This window comes from Anopheles arabiensis, chromosome 2, assembly GCF_016920715.1.
Source record: "Anopheles arabiensis isolate DONGOLA chromosome 2, AaraD3, whole genome shotgun sequence".
NCBI lineage: Eukaryota > Metazoa > Arthropoda > Insecta > Diptera > Culicidae > Anopheles > Anopheles arabiensis.
Window position 1 is genome coordinate 85,793,209 of NC_053517.1, and position 22,968 is coordinate 85,816,176.

Below are 22,968 nucleotides of genomic sequence, written 5' to 3' on the forward strand. Positions count from 1 at the left end.
TTTATTAAAATTATATAGAAAGTGTTGCGAAAAAGATGGTAACTTTAGCTTGTTTTTATATTGCAGCCTTGTTTTGATTCAGAATAATGTTGATAAAATTAATTATTGTATCAAATAACACAAATCAATTTGTTATTATCATGTTTTCAATAGTGTTTATGCTTCGTTTTTCATCGTTTTGTGGCTTCTTTTTGTATATTTAAGAAAAAAATTACCACCTCGAGTTGTATACTATGTAGTTTATTTGTCTTGTTTATTTTGTAGTTCTATATTACAGTCTTTCCCCGAGTTGCGCAAATTATGCGTATATCGAATAGCTTATTTTCAACCAAAATATTGTTGATAAATGGTTTTTTAATGAATTGAGTACTTTTATGTACTCAATTACATATAGTTTTTACTGTACATACATTTTTATCTTACTTAATACATATCGTGTGGAAAATTCGATTGTTTATGTCTTTTTAGAGATATCAATCTTTCAACAATAATGCAATTTATTTTGCATTTGACAAATGTTGGAAAAATGTGTAGTGATTTGACATATATGTCAGTTATAGTTTATAAACTATCAAAATAAAAAAATGTGCGTAACTCGAACTCACGTAACTCGAGTGTTGCGTAATGTGGGGAAAGGGAAAGTGTAAAATTCTCTTATTCATTACCTGATTATTACACTTTAGAATATTATTTAAATATTGTACTGATTTTTTCAATGACACTGATTCCCTCGACCGTTTAATGATCATTGAATCTTTTCCTTACAATATGTTGTTAATTACGTGAAATTGCCACTATTAATATAGTAGGTTGCTCTTGACTCTAACACATGACGAGGTGGCCGAGAGGTTAAGGCGTTGGACTGCTAATCCAATGTGCTCTGCACGCGTGGGTTCGAATCCCATCCTCGTCGGGCAGGAATGGAGATATTCTAAGAGAGTTGTTCGCTCTTTTCACTCTGTTTAATGTTGTTTTAAATGGTTCTTTTACCGAGTTACTTGAAAAGCTTGTTGTTATATCATCATGTGCTAGATTGTATGTTTATTCTCATTTTCAAAAAAAAAAACATATTCTACAAAAAAATACCATTGTTTTTTATAGCTTATTAATCATCATGTTTATTAATTTATTTATTTTCTAGTTGTTTATTAATCCTATCATTCGATCATCTAACACAAATGAGTAAGAAATGATTACAACCTTTATACGGTTTTTTCAATGAAATCAATATTTTTATTACAAAATCTACATAGCGTTTTAACGATCACTTTATGCAAGAAATATTAAACTCGGCACATAAATCATTCCATCACAGCTTATCAGAACTACCTGACAACATTCCTGCACTGAAAAAAAAAAACAAACAAACATCAAAGCACCGACCGACCGGGTTCAGAATCGTTTGTTGGCTCGTGAGCATGATTAGCGAATGGCGACAGCATTAACAATTAATTCATTCAAACTAAATTCGAAATTCCTCGTGGCAGCTTAGTTTTGTACGATAGCAGGTATTAGAAGGCAAGCAAGGTATCATCCGCAATAGCTTAGCATCGCGACAAGCCTCGATTCATTCACGGTAATTAAACAATTCATTCCGCTGACGTTTGATGAATGCTAATTAGTACATCGGCGTTCCAGCGTTTGGTCATTTTTGTCAATGAGATAGAAAATGTGCTGTTTGTGCGGTTTTTATTTTCGGTCTTCCTTATTCTTCATTTTGAGTGGGTGTGTGTAGCGACCGGAATGATTGTCGACGGATAAATCGCTCCCCGGTAGATGATCGATGGAATTCTAAGTAGCTGTCCGCACCTTCATATTTGCTGCGAAACAGTCCATCTTAGGCCATTGGACAGAATGAAATGTCCATGCTTGCTGGGAGACTTGTTGGGAGCAGACGGAAAACAGAAACCGATTGCAAACCGTCGTCGCAATGTCTGGCCATGGTTCCGAAGCTTGAGTGCTGACGAGTTGCTGAGTACAGTGGGAAAAATGCACTGCTAATGGAAAGGACAGGGAAAGGGGAAAAAAGCAAACAAAACGGCCATCATGTATATAAGCAGTTCGCCCCACGAATTACGGGGCACTGGACACGTTTCGACCACAAACATACACGGAGGTCCTAATCTTGTCCAGACATTTTTCGTTGTAATTTGGACAATAATGGTCACCTGATCGGGCCGACACGATACTTAGCGTGCGGTTCGGCGCAACACAAAGCGATGGGCGTTGGTGCGTGAGTTGGAAATGAAATTAATTATTTTCGGTTTGACAGATTGCTGAAAGGATGGGCAAATCTGTAATCGGAAAACGGTTACCATGGGGGTTATATTTTAATTTTAACATATTTTTTTCCTATAGGATTGTAAGCAGAATTGCACCTAAGCCTAACTTTGACTGTTATTTTCTTGTTGGATGTCATCTTAACTGTTGGTATTCAAAAATATGGACTCATCATAAGAAATTGTGTTGTATAGTGAAGGTTGATTTAAGGACGGTTTGCAAGGCTGTGGAATTGAGGAAAAAGGTAGAGTTTTTAGTGTTATTTTATTTATTTTCTATGGAGAGATTTATGATTTGAGTCTGATTTTCTTAACTTTGCTAGCAATAAGTCGTTATTGATAAATTTTGGCTACATAGGCACCCAGGCAGTTTGACAGTTTACATCAATATTAATATTATAATATAATAATTATTTTAACAGTGCGAAAATTTGCTGTGTCTGATGTCGTTCAGTTATTAAAATACAGTGGAGCGCCGCTTATCCAGGCTCATCGGGACTAGACATCGCCCGGATATGCGAATAACACAGATAATGAGTTATTAATAACATTTCCTTATGTTTTTTGGAAATTAATCGTTTGTTTTGATAAAAATTACCTAGTTTTTATTAACTACATGTTTTTTCAAAGAGAATATTTGAAATTTGCAATGAATTATATTGTTTTTTTTTTATGCTTATGTCTAATGATAACCGAATATTTCAATATCCTCCTCAGAACGCAATGACACCTTTGTATTGAACTGTCATTTCTCAACAGCACGGATAAATGGATGGCCAAATAAAAGGTACCCGGATAAACGGCGCTCCACTGTAATCTCAAATATTTGTCTATATCAGATATCTTTTAAATTCTTCCTGAGGTTAACAAAATGTGTGCAAAAACAGCAATTGTTTAGAATTAATCTTAGAATACGATTTTATCTTGGTTGTATGCAATGAGCAAAAGGAAAAACAAAGATGAATAAAATAATGTACAGTCTGTTCCAGAGTTACGTGGTTCTCGACTCACGAAGATTCGGAGATACGCGATTTTCCTAAATTTGACACATCATCTGTTAAATCTGTACCATTTGTTTTGAGAATTGTCAAATGTATAATATATAACTTTTCGGCCAAATCTTTTTCAATCACACAAAATCCAGAAATATCAAAATTGTCTGCAATTAATTGTGTTGAAAAAATGTTTAATTACATAAAAGTACTTTATTGAATTGAATATGCTCATGTATTTTATATGAACAAATGTTATATTCGACATTGTACATGGACTCCTCAGTAACAAATAAACCGTGTATCTCGCGAGCAGACTATATTTGCATTTTCCACAATTCTATGAAGATTCACTATAGAAAGCTCGACTCTTTAAATAAATAAAAAATATTTTAAATGTTCTACCACGCTTCTCTAAGTAAATGCAATACTTCTGCAATACAGCAATGCTGAATTTGAAAACGGACCACAACTTACGTGCTACAATGAAACCAACAAGAACACACAAATGCTACCATAAAACGTCAGTGACTGACTTTGCTTGCTTGCGTTAGCACAATTTTCCAAACTGACCGCCCAGTTTTTCGCAACCAAATGCATTACAAGAAAGTGGACCAAACACCACATCAGACCTGCTTTTTTATCGTTCCGTTGCCATAAAAAAGGGGCGCATGGAGCATCTGCCGCCTGCAACACCCACAAATGGAAAGCATATTTTGTGCTGTGTGCGTGGTGGTTGTTATGAAAGTAACAAAATGTAGCAACGATAGAATGGTCAGGAGAAAACGCTTTGGTGGGATGTTCCCTGACGGGCAAAATGTGCGGGTTGTGTTGGGTTTATTGTTTGTGTGAGTTTGTGGTAGTATGTTTAGCGATTACTAAGAAACAGTAGAGAAGCATTGTTGCGAATGTTTTACAAATTGATAGAAGGAATAATTTATAAATGCTAATTCAACAATAACCGAAAACGTATGAAATCATAAATTGTAACACCCAACAAAGGTGGAAGGGGGGGAGGGGGGGAGCAAAAAAATGACGAAAGAATGCAAATTTCACTGCTTGCTTGCTCGGTCGTGATTGACGGATGTTTCTAATTGTGATGGCACATCCACTCAGCCACTCTTACAAAGCTCACTCTACCACAAACTAACGGCAATAATAGAAAGGATGTTTCCATTTTTCGCTTCGCACAAAACACACACACACACGGTTGATTCGAATGGAAAAGCGCAACGAAACGAGACCAAAGTGTCCCGAGAAAAACCCGTTCCCGTTAACAAACGGCGAAGTGGCGATGTGTCACTCAACAGCAAACGGGGAAAATGAACTTGTCAACTGACGCGGCATTTAGCGCCGAAGCTGATTGTTACACTGCTTTTGTTTTGTTGATTGACTATCATATCCTTTGCTGAAGGACTCCGTGGGGAATAATGGCCAGTAAGGTATGTCAGAGGGTTGTTTGAATGGGGGAAAACGTAGCTAAAATATGTAAATGTAAAATATGAATATGAATTGTTATACAAATCTAACAAACCTGTAAAATAGATGCTCTGTAAAAGATATCAAGTAAAGAAAATGCAATTTTGCAAAGTGTAAAAAGAAAAAAGAGAAAGTAATGAATGAAACAAATCAATATAAAATCAATATAAATCAATAATATCAATAATATCAATAATATAATCAACAATATCAATATAAATCAATATAAATACAAATACATATTGGTATACAAATAGAACAAAAAGATTTGTAAAAGATAAGGTAAAGAAAATGCTATTATGCAATGATGAAAACGAAAAAATAGAATGTAATGAATGAAACAAAACAAAATAGATAAAAAGTAAATTTACAAATACATATTGGTATACAAATAGAACAAAAAGATTTGTAAAAGATAAGGTAAAGAAAATGCTATTATGCAATGATGAAAACGAAAAAATAGAATGTAATGAATGAAACAAAACAAAATAGATAAAAAGTAAATTTACAAATACATAGCACTTTATGGTAAATGCTGTAAACTAAAGGAGAAAAACGTTCAACTATGCAATGCGAAAGTAACGCACAAGTAAAAAAGATGATCCCGTGATGAATCAAACTCATAATCATTATCATCACCATCATCATAATCGTTCTCTATCATGTCCTTGATTATGCTCGGCATTACATGTTATATAAAAGAGAGTAAAAAAACCGAAACAACCCAGACAAAACTATCAAAAAAAGGGGGAAAACTCGAAGGAAACTCGAAGGAAGGACCGATTGGCGAATCTTGCCAGCGCCGAACGTCGGTCGTTGGGCGCATCGTTGCACCGTGTCGCTGTGGCGGAAGCGGGGACCGTATGCGCGCGGTATGCTTCTCTAATTCATTTATCGTGTTATAATTTTTGAGAGGCGGAACCAACATGGAATGATATTCGCTATGCATCGCGACGTGCCAAAGGGAGTGTAGATGATTAATATTTATTCCCTTTCGCCATTGCCTTGGTCGCAGGCCAAACGGTTCCGGAGGGACGGGCGGGTATTGGGCTAACCGGGGTATGCTAAGTAGGAAAATCGGTGCTTAAAACTACGGAATATTTGACACAACGTTTGAAGCGATTAGTTGTGGGTAAGTTTAGGTGAATTAAGTTTTTTTTTAAATGAAATGGTTCAATTCATATGGAAAGTACACTACTACTACTGCTTACAAGTTGCTATATTTCTATATAAAATAATAATTTCATGTTGTTTAGCAGTGAAAATTTCTTCTCATTTCCCACTGTGCAGCCCAAGCCACTGCCTCTTTGCAAATCATCACCGAACAACACCATTTTGTGGGACGATTTCGCTCGTTTCGGTTCGTTTCCGTAGTCACAAATCACTTCACAAACAAATAGAAACCGAACAGCAAGCATCCTTCCCAGCTTTATGATTTGTTTTGCTGCCGTGGTTGAAATACTGTGTGTGTATGAGTGAGCTCTCTTCTTCACTTGTCCATAATTTGCAGCTAGATCCTCCTACCATCCGCAGCAAATCTCCTTACCGCGCAAAACGTTTGCTCAAAACGATGAGTTTCGCATAATTATTGCCCGTCAGCCATGTACATCATCATCATCATCATCGTCGTTGTCGCTGTGGCTGTTGCTGTTGTTGTTGCCGTCGTAAGCAAAAGTAGCGAACAGTTTTGCAACAGTACTGCAACCACAACAAAGAGGATAATGCTTCTCATCCCGCGGGTTTAGCGAGTGACATGATAAATCGAAAACCATCACCATACTCCACCATCCAGCGGAAGAGTTCCGGACGATTACGGTAGTGCGGCCGTAAAATGGTGCGCACTTCCGCACAACGGTGGTTGTTTTGCTAACTGCTGGCCGTGGGGATGGAGCTGTGATCGGTAGTGAAGGAAGTTTATGAATAATGTAGTGATGGTGTAAGTGGAAAAGGAAACGTTTTTCTAGTCACTGCGCTGGATCGATTTGGTTGCATTAGTGGAACAAGTTTATAGTCCGTTTAGTATAATATTTTATAGCATAGTTTAGTTTAATTTGTGTATTCATCGTCCAAGAAACTAGATAGCATTAACACAACTAGGTGCTATTTAATTAATGTGGTTGACTGAAAGAAAAAAAAGATCAACAGCCAAAGTTGTCGTTAAAAAGCTGTATAGTGATATCGACCTGATCACGAGATCTCTAGTGATCATACATTTGATGCTTAAGGTCCTATTCCTATTTTTTTAAAGACTCTTCGTGTGATTTGCACTTCTTTTTACGTATTACGCTAACGTATTAGCACTTAAAGTCTTGAAGTTAAGTCATTCGTGATACTGGTATATTTGGAATGATAGCAGTTTGTGGCGGATTAATACGAGTGGAGTGTCTAAGCGATCACACAAATGATATATTTACGATTCTGACTAGCCTCCCAGTTTTCTGGAATCGATTCCGGATATTAGGTCCGGAATCAGATGCCGGAATCGATTCCGGAATCGGCTCCGGAAACGGAATCGTTTCCAGAATCGGAATCGGCTATGGAATTAGGCTTTGAATCAATGTCGGTTTCAACATTTCCATAAGAAAAGGCGTTTGATACCAGTGTTGCTACGTATTTATAGCCGCAAAGAAACAAAATGTATTTGTAAACGATCCATTCTCATGAAGATTCCCGGACTGATTTCGCTTCTGAAACTTCTTTTAAGAACTGATTCTCATTCCGGATCAAATTCCATTTGTGGAGTCAATCCTGATTCCGTTACTGAACCAAATTTCAAGGTCGATTCCAATTTCGGAGCCGATTCTGATTTCGGAGCTGAGCTCCAGAATCGGCTCCGGAATTGACTCCGGAATCGATTCCAGCATCGGAATTAGCTCCGGAATTGATTCCGAACATGAAATCGGAATTGGGTAGGTCCGATTCCGAGCTTCTACCACTAGAATGATACGTCGTGCGATAAGTTTTATGAGGAATTCGAAACCAGAAAAGGATTGAGAATCAATCAATTCTGCTCAGTTTCATAGCTAGCGATGCTATATATGACGCTCCAGCACAATGTGAAGGACCAGATAAACTCTTTACACATTTAACATTTATGCCGTTAAAGGGGCATACTATCTTAAAAAATACCTATAAATAGAAAACAAATCGATCTGTTTCTGTTGATGGTTTATTCACTACATACACTGCTAACATAACTTTATATGTATATATTTATAATTCCATATGTATAGATTGATATGTTTTACTCAACTACGATAACAATGGCCCTAATGATTTCCTTTCGTATGCTTTTTGTTCGTTTACACAGTAGCTTAACCAGAAAACGATCTGTGCTAGAAGAGGGATTCGAGTAAAGTAAATGAGGGAGAGTAAAGAAACTCGCTAGAGTTTGGATATCGCGGGCAAAGGTTTCTGCACTGCATACGTACCTATCAAACTAGCACTACGTGTATTATTGCATACCGCTCTATAGCCTAAGTGTAATGGTTCGTATTATTTCTGTCACAGTACGTAATGGTGATCGTGATGGGAATTTTCGCTTTCGAGTTTGACAGAGTTAGAAGAAGAAGAAAAAAACAGGAAGATATATTACAATAATAACGAGAAAGAGTGTTAAGGGAGAAAGAAACATAGTCAACCAAATACAGTGAATGACAAAATGGCATTAAATTGATCACAATTCACAAAACAATTACTCCACGAAGCGAGTGCTTAAGCAACCAAATGTTGCAACAAAGCAAAAAGAAACGGTACGCGTAACAAATTTAACAAAAACATATCCAAACAATCTCTCTCCTTCTGTCTCTTTCTCACACACAAATTCACTAAGGAGTCAACAGTTCTTTAAGCGTTTTAAGTTAAAAGAAAGATGATTTTTACGTCTGTAAAACCCGTCGCTACCAACCTCCCATCACGACATATTCATCGCTTCATACACCATCATACCTATTTGTTCTAATGCACCAATTGATTCATGTTTAATCGGGAATGGTAGAGGGAGTTAGGAAACATAAAGCAAAATGCGAACAACAAAACCGGACAAAGGGATTGGAATGTTCCGATAAGGATTATTTTACCACCCATCCAATGGAAGCGATCGGCGCGCGGACGCTGCGATTTGAAGCGTTTTCAGCGTTAGTGGTTTTAACGGATTAAAAGTAAATATAAATTAAACTATCTGTTTGTAGATGTAGGATAAATCTGTTATTTTTTCTTCCCTATTGCTAACAGCGCTCCTTGCACTGCGTAGAACGGTTTGATAATGGAATATAACAGTTTTACCATCACTTTTTAACGCTTCGGGGGAGATTCGGTTCTGGGAAATGATCGTTAATGGAATCTCTTCAATCACAACGGAAAAACAGAAAACAGTACAGTACAGAAGGAATAGATAATGTGTATGTGTGTTTCTGTGTATGACCTTACTTAAAGGAGTACCGTACAATTACTATAACAAATTACAATTCACTTTCCTCTTTGCTTGGCTTCGCGTTTGCAAAACAAAATGTTACATGCTTCTGCTTTACAACAAAACAAAAATTAAACAAAAAAGAAAAACCACGCAACGCGTCTCATTGGACACTTTCTGGATCGGCCTGGAGCACGCGACGATCATCGTACTAGACGTGTAGACGGTCGAATTTTGGGGCTGCATTGCTTCACGAACGTACCGCACTAGCAGCGATCAGCTGGCCAGGGTATGCAGGACTTTACTTCTTTAGCGGATCGAACGTATCCAGCACATCGTCGGAGCTAAAGAAACCGTTCTTGGTCGTCTGTTGGTGAATGAGATAGGAAAGCAGAAATATCATGTTAGTTGACTTGTAGTTGTACGCTTTTTGTTGGTTAAACTATATTGCTAACGAAACACGCACACACGACATGTTTGATCGGAACATAAAACACTCGAGAAGACGGATGAACAGTGGACGTGGACAGTAGGACAACACTGTGACGATGACCAGCGATCGAGACAACTCAGCACAACAGCACAAACAATGATCATAAACAAGACTTTTGTGTTAGACAAACTGGTATTAGAAGGAACCAACAGAAGCAGAGCACCAACTGATGTGAAAAGCTTCAACCCAACATGGACATTATCATTACTACAACAATATGTGTTAAACAGCCAAAACGACAACGAATGCTACGACACAGACGACGATCGAGAGTAGTGTTAAGACATCCAGTGTTAAGACAACGATGCGCAGCGATCACCGCTTGTTACCTTCATCTCGGGCTGCAGCAGCGCGGGCCCACCGGCCCGGCGCAGCCGAGCGCCACCACTGTTAGCATCAACGACGCTACCGCCACCGATGGATTTGAGCGACCCGAGCGATGGTTTGTGGAGCGAACGGTCCTGCAGCAACGAGGACTGGCGCTTCACGTTGCGACTGTTGGCGCTTAAATCTCTCTTGAACTCGTTAAAAGCCGATAAAGCAAAATCTTCAAACAGTGCCTCGGAAGCGCCGGCCAGCTCGTGCGCCTGACCGGATGTGCATGCGATGACGGATGAATTGGGGTTAGTAGTACCGGTGCTGTCGGATGCAAGGGCCGCCGGGGCCGTCTTGTTAGCACTGTGCGTCACCTCGCACTCATCCGCCGCATCGAACGAGGCGGAGTGTGTGACCGTACCGGTGTTAGTGGTTAACCGTTCCTTGTCGCCCGTCGCGTTCTTGAACACGTCGTACGCGGCGGCCTTGTGCTGCACGGCCGCCAGCGGATTGCTGCGAATGGCCGCAGCGAAGGGATTCAATTTTGAGGCCAAATTAGCAGCGGTAGTTCCTGTGCTGGTGGTGGTGGTCGTGGTGCTTCCTTGCAATGCGCTTGCACCATTGCACCCATCACCGTAGGCAAGGATCGAATCGAGATGGTAGGAATTTTTGCTCAAAACGTTCACCTCTTGCGAGAACGGACCGAAGCCTGATTGGGTGCTGGCCGAGCTGTTGGCAAAGGAGGAACTGTCTTCCAATGCTGCTGTCTGGGAGTCCTGTCCGGGGAGTTAGTAAAGGAGCGTTAGCGAGTAATTACGCTGGAATAGGGGGGAGAATTTTTGTACGTGTTCCTGTCGCAATGCAACTCGGCGGTACGTTCCGTAGCTTTTTCCTACACAAAATGAAGACAATCGGCGCGAAAGCATCCAACACTTACATCATTGCCCTGCGGATTGAATGGTGCCGATCCAAACAAGTCCTGATATGCGCTCGTGCCGTTGGTGGTTCCATTGGTCTGTGGTACCGTTCGCCGTGGTGCCGACTTTGCCGGTGGAGGAGCCACTAGAAGTAGAATACGGGAGTGTAAAAATCAAACTAAAGTTCCACCTTTTTGAAGCTCAGTGGCGGGTTTAACGGTAAGCAGACCGGGCGGCCATCAGGAGCCCCTTAGATGGTTAGCAGATAGTTGAAAAAGTAGTTCCGGGAGGGGCCCCGTGAGCAATAGATGTAGGGCCCTGTGACCAAGAAACCCTGAGAACCCCACCATCCATGTACAGTAGGCCTCGACTCTTCGTACCCCTTATGGCCTCCGACACTATAAACCCACCACTGCTCAAGCTGTGCTCACACTTACACATTGGAGGAGGGCTGTTCGGAGCACCGAAACCATTGGTGACGGCACCGTTACCGTTGGTGAAACCATTGTTGTGTCCATTGTTGGTGACACTGCCAAAGAGCTGCTGGCCAAGGGTGGCACTGGTTGGCTTCGGCGGCTCGAAACCGAACAGATCGTTGCTGATCTTGTTGCCACCGCCCGTAGAGATGCTGGTGTCGGTGTCGGGCGCCCGAGGATCAAAGTCACTGTCCGAGTCAGAGTTGAGCAGCAATCCCTCCAGCTTGGTGCCGACCGATGGCTTGAACGCTTCCAGCGTGTTGTTTATCTGGAGGAGAATTAACAAGGTTGTGGTTAAGATTGTATTTACTGATGATCTTCATGCGATCGTCGTCTTACCTGATTCTGAATACCGTTTCTCGGAGGTACGATCGGTGCAAAGTGTTTTGGTGACGTTTCGATCAACAGCTGATCATCATTGTTGGGTAACGAGACATCAATTCCTAAAAAAACAGCAATTAACATTAAATTCTGCAACTCTGACTTGTGGAGCTCCTAATCATACCCAAGTCTGGTGTCTTGGTCCCATTCACATTGTGGTTGTTGCTGTTGATGTTGTTATTATTGCTGGTGTAGTTATTATGGCCATCGACACCATTCTCTAGCGCCGGCACATCGCAAATATCCCGAATGCCCATCTTCAGCAGCAGCTTGTCCAGGTCCGATTTCGAGACCAGCTCGGATAGATCGCGCAGCCGTTGTCGGTAGGCGGCGATCGTGTGTTCCAGCTGCTTCTTCTGGGCCAGCAGCTTGACCGACTCGAGCGATTTGCCACTGTCGCTAACGTAGCGCCTGGAATTTTAGAAAGGCATTGAGTCGGTAAAAGGAGAATGTGTTTCATTGCAAGAATTTATACTCACCTGTAGGCAAGATCGAATGCCTGCCCGATCGTCAGCGTAATGTCCGACGCTAGCTTGTTGGAGATGAACACGAAACACTCGTGCCGATCCTCGGTACCGTTGCTGGTGGTCGAGTTGTTGGAGCTGTTCGTATCATCGCCGGAAGAGGCGATAGAGGACGTCGGCGTTGCACCCGTGCCCGTTTTAGCGATGAAGCTGAAGAACTTCTTCACGCCCTTCTCGTCCGCACAGTAGGATATTTTGTGCAGCGGAAACTGGTGCATAATGGTCAGCGATCGCGGTTCCTGCAGGAATGATCAAGAAGCGTGGAAGGGCAGCAGTTTAGTTTAACAGTCTAAAGGAGGTGGGGTTTGCCGTTAAGATTTCATTCGCTCCACCACCACCACCTACCTGTATTGCTACGCCGTCCACACTGATGGTGATTTCGACCTTTTTTGTCTTTACATTGCCACCGCCCTCGGCTTTCTTCATCTGCTGTGTGAACTGCAGCCTCCGGATGGCTTCCTTGACGACCTCGATGCCCTTCGGCTGCTCCACGGGAGTACTGCCGAGGTACTGCAAATAGAAAACAGAAACAGTCAGTTGGAAGGTAGTTGCAGCCTGGTGCAGCCACATAAAGGCGTTCCACTTACTTTGACTAGATAGGCGACGTGCCCGTTGACGAGCACGTCTGGCGCATGCAACCAGTTGCGGCCGTTTTTTGTGTTCTTGGCATCGTTTCCATTTTGGTTGGAGTTGGAGTTCTGCTTGTTCCAGAACATCAGCGTAGAAGCCATGGTGGATTGGGGGCAGGGGGCAGGGGCACCGTTTGCGCGTTCGTAGCGGGTTGTGTTTCCTCCGGAGTGGAACCGACAGGCCGTGGACCGTCCCTGCTGCGCACTAGAAGCTAATACCCCAGAACAGGCCCGCTCACTGTCCGCCGCGACACTGATCTCTGCAATGAGGCACAAGCGTAAAGGGAAGTTAAACGGGACTGTGACTGCTGGTTCTGTTGTTGTTGTTGTTGTTGTTCCGTAATTAGCTACAGCATGATAAGCAATAACCACACAATGACGACACTTATGTATGCAAGATTGCGTGCGTATATCGGGACTTCGGGGAGGAAAGAACGCAGTACGCGTCGAGTGCTGCAACAAAGTGCCCTTAGCTTGGAACGTCATCCCCGCCACTGGGTTCTGTTGGCTCTTCCAGCACAGCGCAGCGGAGGCTGTGACTTCGTTTCCTATTGCGATAAAAAAAAACCACACTATCGCAACTGGAAGCGCCAGTCGTCGCGACCGACTTGGGCGTTCAACGACAATCGAACAGGACTCAAATTACAACCCATTACTTCGTAAACAACCGGGCCGCAGCAGCAGCAGCATCGCGATGCTGGTGCGTCATAGTGCTTTCAGTCTTCTCTATTCCCGCTAACCTCCCCCCCCCTCCACCCGCTTGAGACACCAACGATCGAAACCGATCGATCGTATTACCGCTCTGCCGGATGTCATCAATTGTTGCGGGTTCTGGTTTTTGTTCTCAAGGCTTTTTGTGTTGCCTTTTGCTTGTGCGGTGGTGCGGTATTCAACCATTCTGATCGCGGCCTAAAACGATAAGTTTTACATCCTCCCCGATGCGCGCATGTTAATGAGGCGTTCGTCCGGGGAGTTCGGGAAATCCACGTACCAGTAGTGGGGCTGTTTCTTGTCGTTACTATTGTGATAAGACACGTTGCCTGCTGGTGCAGGCGTTAGAATTGCTTAGATGCGTAAGAAAAAAAGCGATAATTGGAAGCGGCTAAGACCACGGAAATAAAGACATGATCATTTAAAGTGATCTTCGCACACAAGGAATCATAATTGCCTGAAGATTGTGAAGGTTCTACTCAGAGTAAAATTGCAGATTGAAATAGGCAAGCTACTGAACCATTAAATGATCAAAACAAAGTCCGCCAAGACCGCAACCTGCGTCAAGATCAATCGTTGATCATCTTGGGTTGTACCTTGCACTGATCAAATGTACTTTGTACCTCCACGTTTTACAATGTACACAACTTTCAGCTGTCATTTCAACAAAGAACCATTCTACCTTTTAGTAAAACGCTCTATCACACTTTACGATGCAGCTCATTCCTTTGCTCAATAACTTCCTTTATGAGCACAGTGCCCTCGCGCTTACAAGCGGTCGAGAGAAGGCGTTTGTGTTTTTGTCTGCATGTCTTGTCACAGTTGGTGGTGCAGAGCACGCACGTCATCAATACTACGCACGTCTCCAGCAAAGTGCGCGATAAAAAAAACAGTTACTTTTGAAAGGTACAGATCTAGAAAGGGTTACAACAGAAACCGAGCAGGGAGTGCCTTAGTGGTAAGATCTTCCGCAGGTTATGTTATGTTTGATGCATGTGTTACTAAACAAAATCTTTCCTTGTTCAATTTATCATTAAGTAGGTTTTTGTGGATCTTGAAAAGTGAGATAAAAACCGCAACTTGGATTTGCATTATATGCTTTATTCATTATTTTTATGACATGAAAATAATTAAACAGTTTTCAAAACAAAGGGTTATTACCATCATCGAACAATAATGCAACAAATCATCAACGAATAAAAATCCATGTTTGCCATACACCCAATAAAATGCGTCCAATCCTCAGTGTTACTTCAACCCGCGGCGAATGGTCACGGTCATCAAATTAACTGTGGCCGAACGAAGACGAATGCCGCACGATGTTGCAACAGCCCACGAGTGCATTTGGCAAGCAGAGCTGACTAACGAAACTCGAGCACTATATAGCGGTTACCTCAATTCCGGTGCATTTTCCACCCACCCGGGCATTCGTTTGGCATTGGATTTCACCTCTCGTTCAGAGATGGCCGAAAAGACCGTACCAAAACGGGGGAGAAAGAGCGGAGTGCAGGTTATGACAGCAGTTTGTGGGCAAACCGTACAGCGCTACCGTTTCGGCTCAAGGTTACCGTGGGGGGGGGACCGAAACACCGATTTCAGTAATTATAAACCTCAAAATCAAACTCGGATAATAATGGGGGGCTGGAAATATTTCATTTCGATTGGGTGATGCGAGTTGGTTATGCTGAATCCGAGCCCAGCATCGAGGTTCAATTGTGTGGCGTCAAAGCAACACCTACAACGGATCTTGCAATATAAGATCATTCCAACAAAAAACTTTAATTTCTGACCAAACTTCGGTTCGATGCTCTTTCAAGCTGTCCGGCCAGTGTGACTGTAACACTAATTTGCTAATTTGGTAGCCGAATTCAAGAGCACAGAAGTAGTGACACAGTGGCATAGTGTTGGGATGAATAAACCATTGAGTTTTAATTGGTTTGGAGGTGTTACAAGTAGCAGTGATCGCATTTTTCGATCAAATATAGCAAACATATGTACAAAACTGACTGAAAGGTTAAACATTTGACATCTTTCTGTGAAAATTTGCAAATATCTGATAATCTGACATTTAAATTGATCAAAAGGAGGCTAATAACATCATCTTTACGATCATATCCTATACTGTGCTACCAGACAAAGGATCGCAAACACCTCTTCAACCCTCTATAAAGAAATTCATAACACTAACAACATCCACCAAAAAAGTTTTGGCTCGGAGACGATTTATTAGAAAGTGTTTCGTTTCGTAATCCCGGATGCGTTCCCGGAGGCGGCTATTCACGATCATCGATCCCTCGTTGTCAAATTGTCAAAATCAGGTACCAGGCGTATGCAAATCGTTGTACCAAATATTATGGCGAACACGAAACAAAAAAAAAGAGAGGGTGGTATCGTTCGAAAGCAACGGCGATGACGCGTTGTGCCTAACATTTGGCCGGCAAAGCAATTAATAATGTGCCACACGGGCGCATGTCTCCACACACAACCTGGTGGAGGAAAGGTAACTCTGTATGGCGCAGAAGCATCATCATCAACCCGACCCGAGCACGTACACAGCGGGAGCAGTTGCGTGAAACTGTCAAAGTGCGGAAAAGGGACTGTACGCGGACGGCCTTTCGCCAGGTTCCGGTGGCTGAATAATGCCGTGTGTGTGTGTGAGAGAGTCCAATTTTCCAACAATCTGCACATTTATCCATTCGCTCCAATTGATTAAGCACGTACAAGGCATGTGGTAGGAGCGGGCCAGGGACACTGGGTCACATCTCTTGGGGCCGATTATTGTCGTTTAGTAAGCTGTACTGGTTACTTGGCAGTCAACCAACGTGGGCGCACCAACGCCGACCCCAAAAATGGACGACACCGTTGTGCGCCGTTTGTGGTCGTTTCGTGTTGTTTGCCAGAATTGGAGTGCACTTATGGAGAGTGCCATTATCGGGTTAGGTTTCTATTTATACAACCGCACGCGCAACAGCCCCGGGGAGAGAGACCAGGAGACAGGGTACGGGCGATGGATATTTCCGACCTAATGCAAGATCGTTAGGATATATGAGTGTCCTAAACGACAACGCTCTACTCGGTGTACCGCTTGTCGCTTAATGATGATGTTTTGCTCCGTCCAGTTCCACCACGGACAGCTGAAGGATGTACTACTTATCTGGCAGGGTGAGTGGTGGTAATGGTGCAAACAAAACAAAATAAGCCAAGTCAACGCGTGACCACAGCCAAGTGTGTGTCTGTCAGGGACCTGATTTTGTTTGTGGTCATAAAAATTATGCTCGATGATTGAAATGATCAGGTTCACTTCACAGCAGGCGGACCTTTGGCCTGCGTTGGTCGCGCTGTTCGCTGATGGCTTGGTGGTGATGCCCTCCACAGACACACAGTGCTGGCGGGTATGTGGTGTGCTATAATCGCGTTAAACCATTTGAACTGATTTGAACATTTGATGCTCTCGCCTCCTCGTCGTCGTTGAAGATGGAACGAAGAATAAGGTTGATTTGTTTGATTGAGTTCTCAGTATCACAGTCTGGACTCGATGCCGACCCAGAGAAGAATGAAAGGTTGATAAGACGTGAATTGACCAAGAATCACATCGTTGGCAATGTTGAAGATAGGGAAAGAGAGAGGAGAACAAAGAAGCAAAAAGAGTGCATTTTTGCTGCATGCCAACTAGATAGAGAGACGGATGCCACGAATCTGTTTTCGGTAGAACTGACATGAGTCTGCAACGGTTGGTGTGGTTTATATCAACAGTCGTGTATGAATGAATTGCAGCAGTGAAATTTCAGGAAAAATACGACCTAAGTTGACCATCCATCAAGATGAGTCGGTGTAGAAATAATGAAATAATCAGCACATAGAACAAAGTGTAATTGCACACTCGACTGCCAGATGCAATCGACGCTCATGGTACACGATGGGCTACCCAGTGCGGCATCATCCACAACCGTGCGAAGGTCAACGGCAAGCACCGTAATTAAATGTAGTCCTTCTGAAGTCAGAACGATTTTCTTAAGTGATTATCGCTTACCCTGTCCAATTTGGTGCTTCACTCGTTTATTTTTTGCAAGATGCAAGCCAAGGACACGCTGAACATTGCTTGCAGCATCATCAGCGCTTGAGCCGCGAGTAATTCTTTCAACCAGAAGCTTCAAGGATACGGAACGGTACAGATTTGTGAAGGATTTAATAATAGATGAACCTTTTTGTATTGTTTTGTGTTTATCTCAAAGAATTCCTCTTATGATATTCTCTCTATCCAAGACAACGCCCTCTGTCGGAATATTAAAGTATAAGGGCATGACAGTAGCTAGAGATGATCACATTAGTTTGACACATCTAATAGGCCCAAGCTTTAATGATCCCCGTTCCCAACATCCAAACCAACGGTTGTTTATGAATGAATGTTATTGAAACGACTCTGCGTCCCAAACCCAAAAAACCGGATTTCATTCGCCAACCATTTGGCAGTGTATACTAAGACGCTGCGAAAAAAAAAACACACACACTCCATTCCACCCAGCCGAAGACACCGAAGAGCGCGTCAACACACCAAAGACTGTCGATTGACCCCCGCGCGCGCAAGGAAAACCGGAAATTTCATAATTCGCTCCAATCACGCGGACTGCTCCCCACCAAACCCCAACATCACTACACTGGGGTGGACACTGGCAGGCGCTTCTGGTAAGCACACGGAACAACCGCGAAGGCACACAACCGACAACCGTACAACGCTTCCTTCCGCTCCCACATACGGGCCACCCTTGTTTGGAGCCCTTTGCACACTCTGCACGCTCGACTACTGGCAGTGTGTTCCACCACCCTCGGTGGCAGTGTTTGTGTCTGTGGAACGCGTGCTGCAGGGCAAACCGCAACGACTCGACTTTAGGGTTCCTCATCACTTTCTCCTTTGGCGGGGTGCGTTTGTTTGGCTCGTCTTTGCTATTACCTTCCACGGCGAGGGCCCTGGAAGCGCACCAACGATCCACGGCACAAACAGACGGTGGCGGCGCACGATGTGATTACACGCCGCAATAACCTACCACATACATGCGCCACAGCTTAATGCCCTCCCTCGGCTAGCAACATTCACACAGTGGGTGTTTTAGTCGGACGGAACATGAATGCATAGGTTGTGGTTGCTTATTTCGCTGGCCGATGCCATCGAGAGGGCGCTTTGCCTCGCGTTTCCCTTTCGATGGCACACAACAACACACAGTTCAACTGGAGATGGTGATTAGACAGAGGGGAGAGGGTTTAAGCCGCGCAAGAGCCCAGGAAAGGGCAATAGTTTATCATTTGTTTGATGTAGTATAAGTTATAATTTCAATTGAAACAATCGCTATATCTGTCGATCAATTGCCGAGTAAAATAATAGCAAAAGGAAGCAAACAGCGCTAACACTGCTCTGAGTTTGCAGCAGCAAACTCCGAAGCATCATAACCTTCTCTCTACCGTAATCCCGCGAATGTCGATGCCCTGGTCCATCGGCGGGAGGGGCAGCCATTTGGACCGGTTGCGGTTCCAACAGTGGAGGGAAAAACTTGTCCAGAAAATAACGCCCATCCACCACGCGTTTGACTGACGTGAGAGTGATAAGCTGTGCTACTGCGCCTGAAACTGCTACGCGATACAGACCCCGACTGCGGCTTCCTGCTTTGCTTTGGCCGGCGCAAACGGTGGTAGATGCCACTCTCCACCTTTCCAACGGCGCTCCACCATCATCAGCCGGAGTGATGCGATTTCTGAGTGAGTGAGGGTGATGCGATTTCTTGCTGCATGCTTGGCATGCAAGACCCATGATAGCAGTCCAATAGCGGTGTATTGGGATGGGGTAGTAATAATCACATTAGCAATAAGGGTAGCACATGGCCGTGTTTTGCCGGGACGAATAAACTAGTTCTCCCGCAACGCCACCATGGCCGCATGCAATGCAAGATCGGCTGTGGCTTGGTATTTACTTCCTGCTTCCCTGCAGGGTAACATGCCAGGGTGCCATTTCGAGACCGCTGTGCTGTAATGCCCAGGCCCAAACAGTTGGTGGAGTGATTTAATAGATAGAAAAATGTAGAAGATGTTTTTCATTACATCTTTACTTCGTAATGTGTCACAAAGATCTCTCTTCTCTAATGCTCTCCCTTCCATCATGGAAGATGATGACTTTGTGGAAAAGTAACTGCAAATAGGAACGATCGTGACATCATCCCGCTGTGCCAAATTCACCTTGGTTTCAGCTCAGATCGCACAGCACCGATTAGCTGCGGCTGAAGATGATCGGCAGCAAGAAGCAAGCCATTGACATTGTTCCGGTACAGTGAAGTCGATCTAACCTACAAAAAGGGGTGAAACCTAAATTGACATCTTCACAGTGCAACCGGGTCAGAAGGAGGTGGTTTTTGGAGTAGCAAAACAAATCCGAGAAAGTAGCTGAGTAGAAGGAAAGGCAGATGACAGCAATCCCAAATGAAACGTGATCGTGATCTGCAGATAATCTTTCGAGCCACCGCGAAGGGAGCGTGTTGACTTGGTGGAATAGATCGTTAGTTGCAGCTCTTATTTTGATAGTTCGTTGGGAACTAGGCAAACCTCTTTGATGTTAAATAATGAAGATAAAATAAAACACAATTCATGCATTTGAATTTCCTTAACAAAATTACAAACAATCAGCAAGTTTGTACAGCATGATGCACCACACTGCTTCAATACAATCAGCAAACCGGCACAAAAACACCACACAATAAAACGATGCCCTTGAATGTACGTGACAGCGCGAGAATCGAACGATTCGATAATCGTTCGTGTGATTTATTGTAAATTCATCACCGATCGTTGCATGCGGTGGAATTGATTTTTAATTAACTGTAAAAAGCTGCGCCGTAAAGGTCGCAACGGGTTTCTCAGTGTAAAAAAAAAAACAAACGATTGTTTGCTCCCGTCAGAACGATCACAATGGCAACAATGAGCTTGGAGCTGCAACTTCAGCGGGGGAAGGGGCTTGCCAATACACATGTTGCACGAATAATAAACATAAAATCTGGGGGTTGTTAGTAGGGCAGTTTACATAGAGTCACCCTTAAGTTTAAGGGGAAATCGTGCGAAAAAAGTGGCTTATTTGGATAAGCACAGGGCAAAGATATTTGTTTCCAACAGGTAGTTTAGTGTTTTATTAAGTGATTTTATGCGTTGAATGAGCGCCACTTTGCTTGCTGTGGTTACAATATTAATGGTATTTAACTCGTTTTTAGAGGGGTTTAAATAGGTAATGAACTCTCCCATAAGATCACGCTCATTCAAAAGAAACCCCTAAGTATTCAAAGGATCGTGTACAATCGATCCCGTGTTTTAAAAATAGCACCGAAACAAATCAAATACACTGTACCAAAACCTTCATTTTCCCCTTTACCGGAAGACCCACTAGTGTACGTTGATCACGTACCAACGGATCGTCGTTTTGTGGCAGTGTCTGTTGTGCATTTTTATCTTCAGCATGCACAAGTGCACAAACAAACCCCCCCCCCCTTAGCTGCACTGTTGCATAATTGGCAACAAGCAACACAGAAGCAGAGTAGCGCAGTGTTTAGAAATTGACCAGAAAACAAAGACCTAATTAGAGCGTTGTTGTTTCGCCTCTCCCGCATGTTCACGGGCCTGTATACAATGGAGAGCCCCCTGCAGTGATGCATCATTTCTTGGTCCGATCGGTGGGTTAAATAAAAAATAAATCCGATCGAATAAACTAAAACCGATGTGAAATGAATAATGAATGATTCATCTTACCACCGCTCCCCAAGACAGAGAGAGAAACTGTCCAAATCGTATCGTAACGGTCCATCAAACCAACCGTGTCCAGCCACTACCGGTGGTTGATTATAGCAGATGTGCATCAAGCGATAAAGGGGGGAGATACACTTTTGGACTGCACTTTGGTAGTGGTGAATGGTGCTTGATTGCAGCGGAGATGGTGCGATGCACAATGAGAACGATTTGCTCGCAAAAACAAAACAACAAAAAATGCATGAAGCCCGGAATGCGACTAATCCGTCTGGAGCTCGCTCGATAAAATGTAATTGCTGAAGATTTCATTCAGAAAACAACAAAGAAGGGGAAGAGAGGAGGCGTTATGATACTGTGCAAGGTACGCGAAATGCACGCAAGATGCAAGCAAGATGCAACGGGAATTTTCAATTCCGTTAGCGAGTCAATTCGAGATTTCATTGCGAGTTTAATGAAGTGATTATTGTTGCTTAAAAAAACATTTTAAATAGTTTTATTTTATTCCATAGCTTGACATACCGTAAATTTTTTCCCCTTACTTGAAAAGGTTTTATTGTAAATTTAAGTGCTCTTCCATCTTACCTAAAAAAAAAGAAAAAAATACAAATTAAAATACTAAATCTTAAATAAAAAAACGCTTAAATTCCAAACTATAAGATAATTAGTTTGCGTTTGCGTTACGCTCATGAAATTTTCCGCTAAGGCTAGGCTACGAGCTGCGGGCCAAACGAGCTGCGACATCGAGGGCTCCAAAAACCTTCGACTTCGAGCCGCCTCTTCAAGGTGTTCATCCTCATTACGTAGTAATGATGGCGTTTTAGTTTGGGCTTTTCTAGACCACCGACCTCGTACCGTGTTTGGAACCCAAAACCGGGCCAGCAACGCGTTTGCTTGCCTCCTCTTCCGCCCCGGGTAAGAGACAATGCCATCGGTACGCGTTGCCATCGGTGACACGGTGGCCATTGCCGTTTTCAAGGTGTTTCTTTTCATTATCAAAATTTAATCAATGTAGCATTATTTCTGCATCCTCCATAAATACATAAAGTGTGTCTCAAAAGCACGGGCCAAAGCTACGCTTTAGCAACACTGCATTGCGACACGTCCGATAGGAAACCCGAAGCATACATTAGCATGCAACTGGTGACACATTTGTTTTAGCTACAGCTTTACGGTGGAATTTCACATCATGTTCGTGCTGCTTGGTGTGTGTTAGGTGTCTATCACGTCACAATGTGCTTGCGCCGCTTTAAAAGCTAGCCTTACTGCGCCTTAGGGCCCTAACGGATAAAAACCTTTCGCACGAAGCATCCCGCCCGCACTGCTCTTCTCAGTCAGACACTCTTCTATGTTGCCTGTTTTAAGGTCACGCTAAGCCCGCACACAAAAACCTTATCTTGTTGGCGTCTGAAGCAACGACGTTTGTCTACCACCCCCCATCGACACTGTCACAAATAGCAGAGGGTATATGGGTGGCTTATCCTTGCATCTTTGTAGCAGGAGAGTAGTCAAATTATGCAAGATAAGGCGCGCAACCCGAAGACATCGCACGTAAACCATCCCTCAAATGCGTGTTGTGAACCTAAGGGTC

The 22,968-nt window shown here is 43.1% G+C and overlaps 1 protein-coding gene and 1 non-coding gene across 3 annotated transcripts in view; one reads left to right on the top strand and one right to left on the bottom strand.

Annotated features, from left to right (window-relative positions):
* The first annotated feature begins 831 nt into the window (after nucleotides 1–831).
* Nucleotides 832–913, top strand: Trnas-gcu. The gene has a single exon. It is a non-coding gene; the product is annotated as a tRNA-Ser (tRNA).
* Nucleotides 914–7,901: 6,988 nt separating this feature from the next.
* The window catches only part of LOC120908535 (PTB domain-containing adapter protein ced-6), a 28,050-nt gene continuing 12,983 nt past the window's right edge, over nucleotides 7,902–22,968 (bottom strand). The window contains exons 3-11 of one of the 2 annotated variants that reach the window (XM_040319650.1): nucleotides 12,855–13,156; nucleotides 12,613–12,777; nucleotides 12,223–12,506; nucleotides 11,868–12,154; nucleotides 11,702–11,805; nucleotides 11,324–11,630; nucleotides 10,907–11,031; nucleotides 9,984–10,745; nucleotides 7,902–9,528 (exon numbers count right to left, since the gene is read on the bottom strand). In XM_040319650.1, the coding sequence (XP_040175584.1) occupies nucleotides 9,463–9,528; nucleotides 9,984–10,745; nucleotides 10,907–11,031; nucleotides 11,324–11,630; nucleotides 11,702–11,805; nucleotides 11,868–12,154; nucleotides 12,223–12,506; nucleotides 12,613–12,777; nucleotides 12,855–12,998 (2,244 nt within the window). In that variant the 5' untranslated portion in view covers nucleotides 12,999–13,156 and the 3' untranslated portion in view covers nucleotides 7,902–9,462. The remainder of the gene's footprint in view (nucleotides 9,529–9,983; nucleotides 10,746–10,906; nucleotides 11,032–11,323; nucleotides 11,631–11,701; nucleotides 11,806–11,867; nucleotides 12,155–12,222; nucleotides 12,507–12,612; nucleotides 12,778–12,854; nucleotides 13,157–22,968) is intronic. The other variant, XM_040319651.1, reaches the window with a different exon arrangement.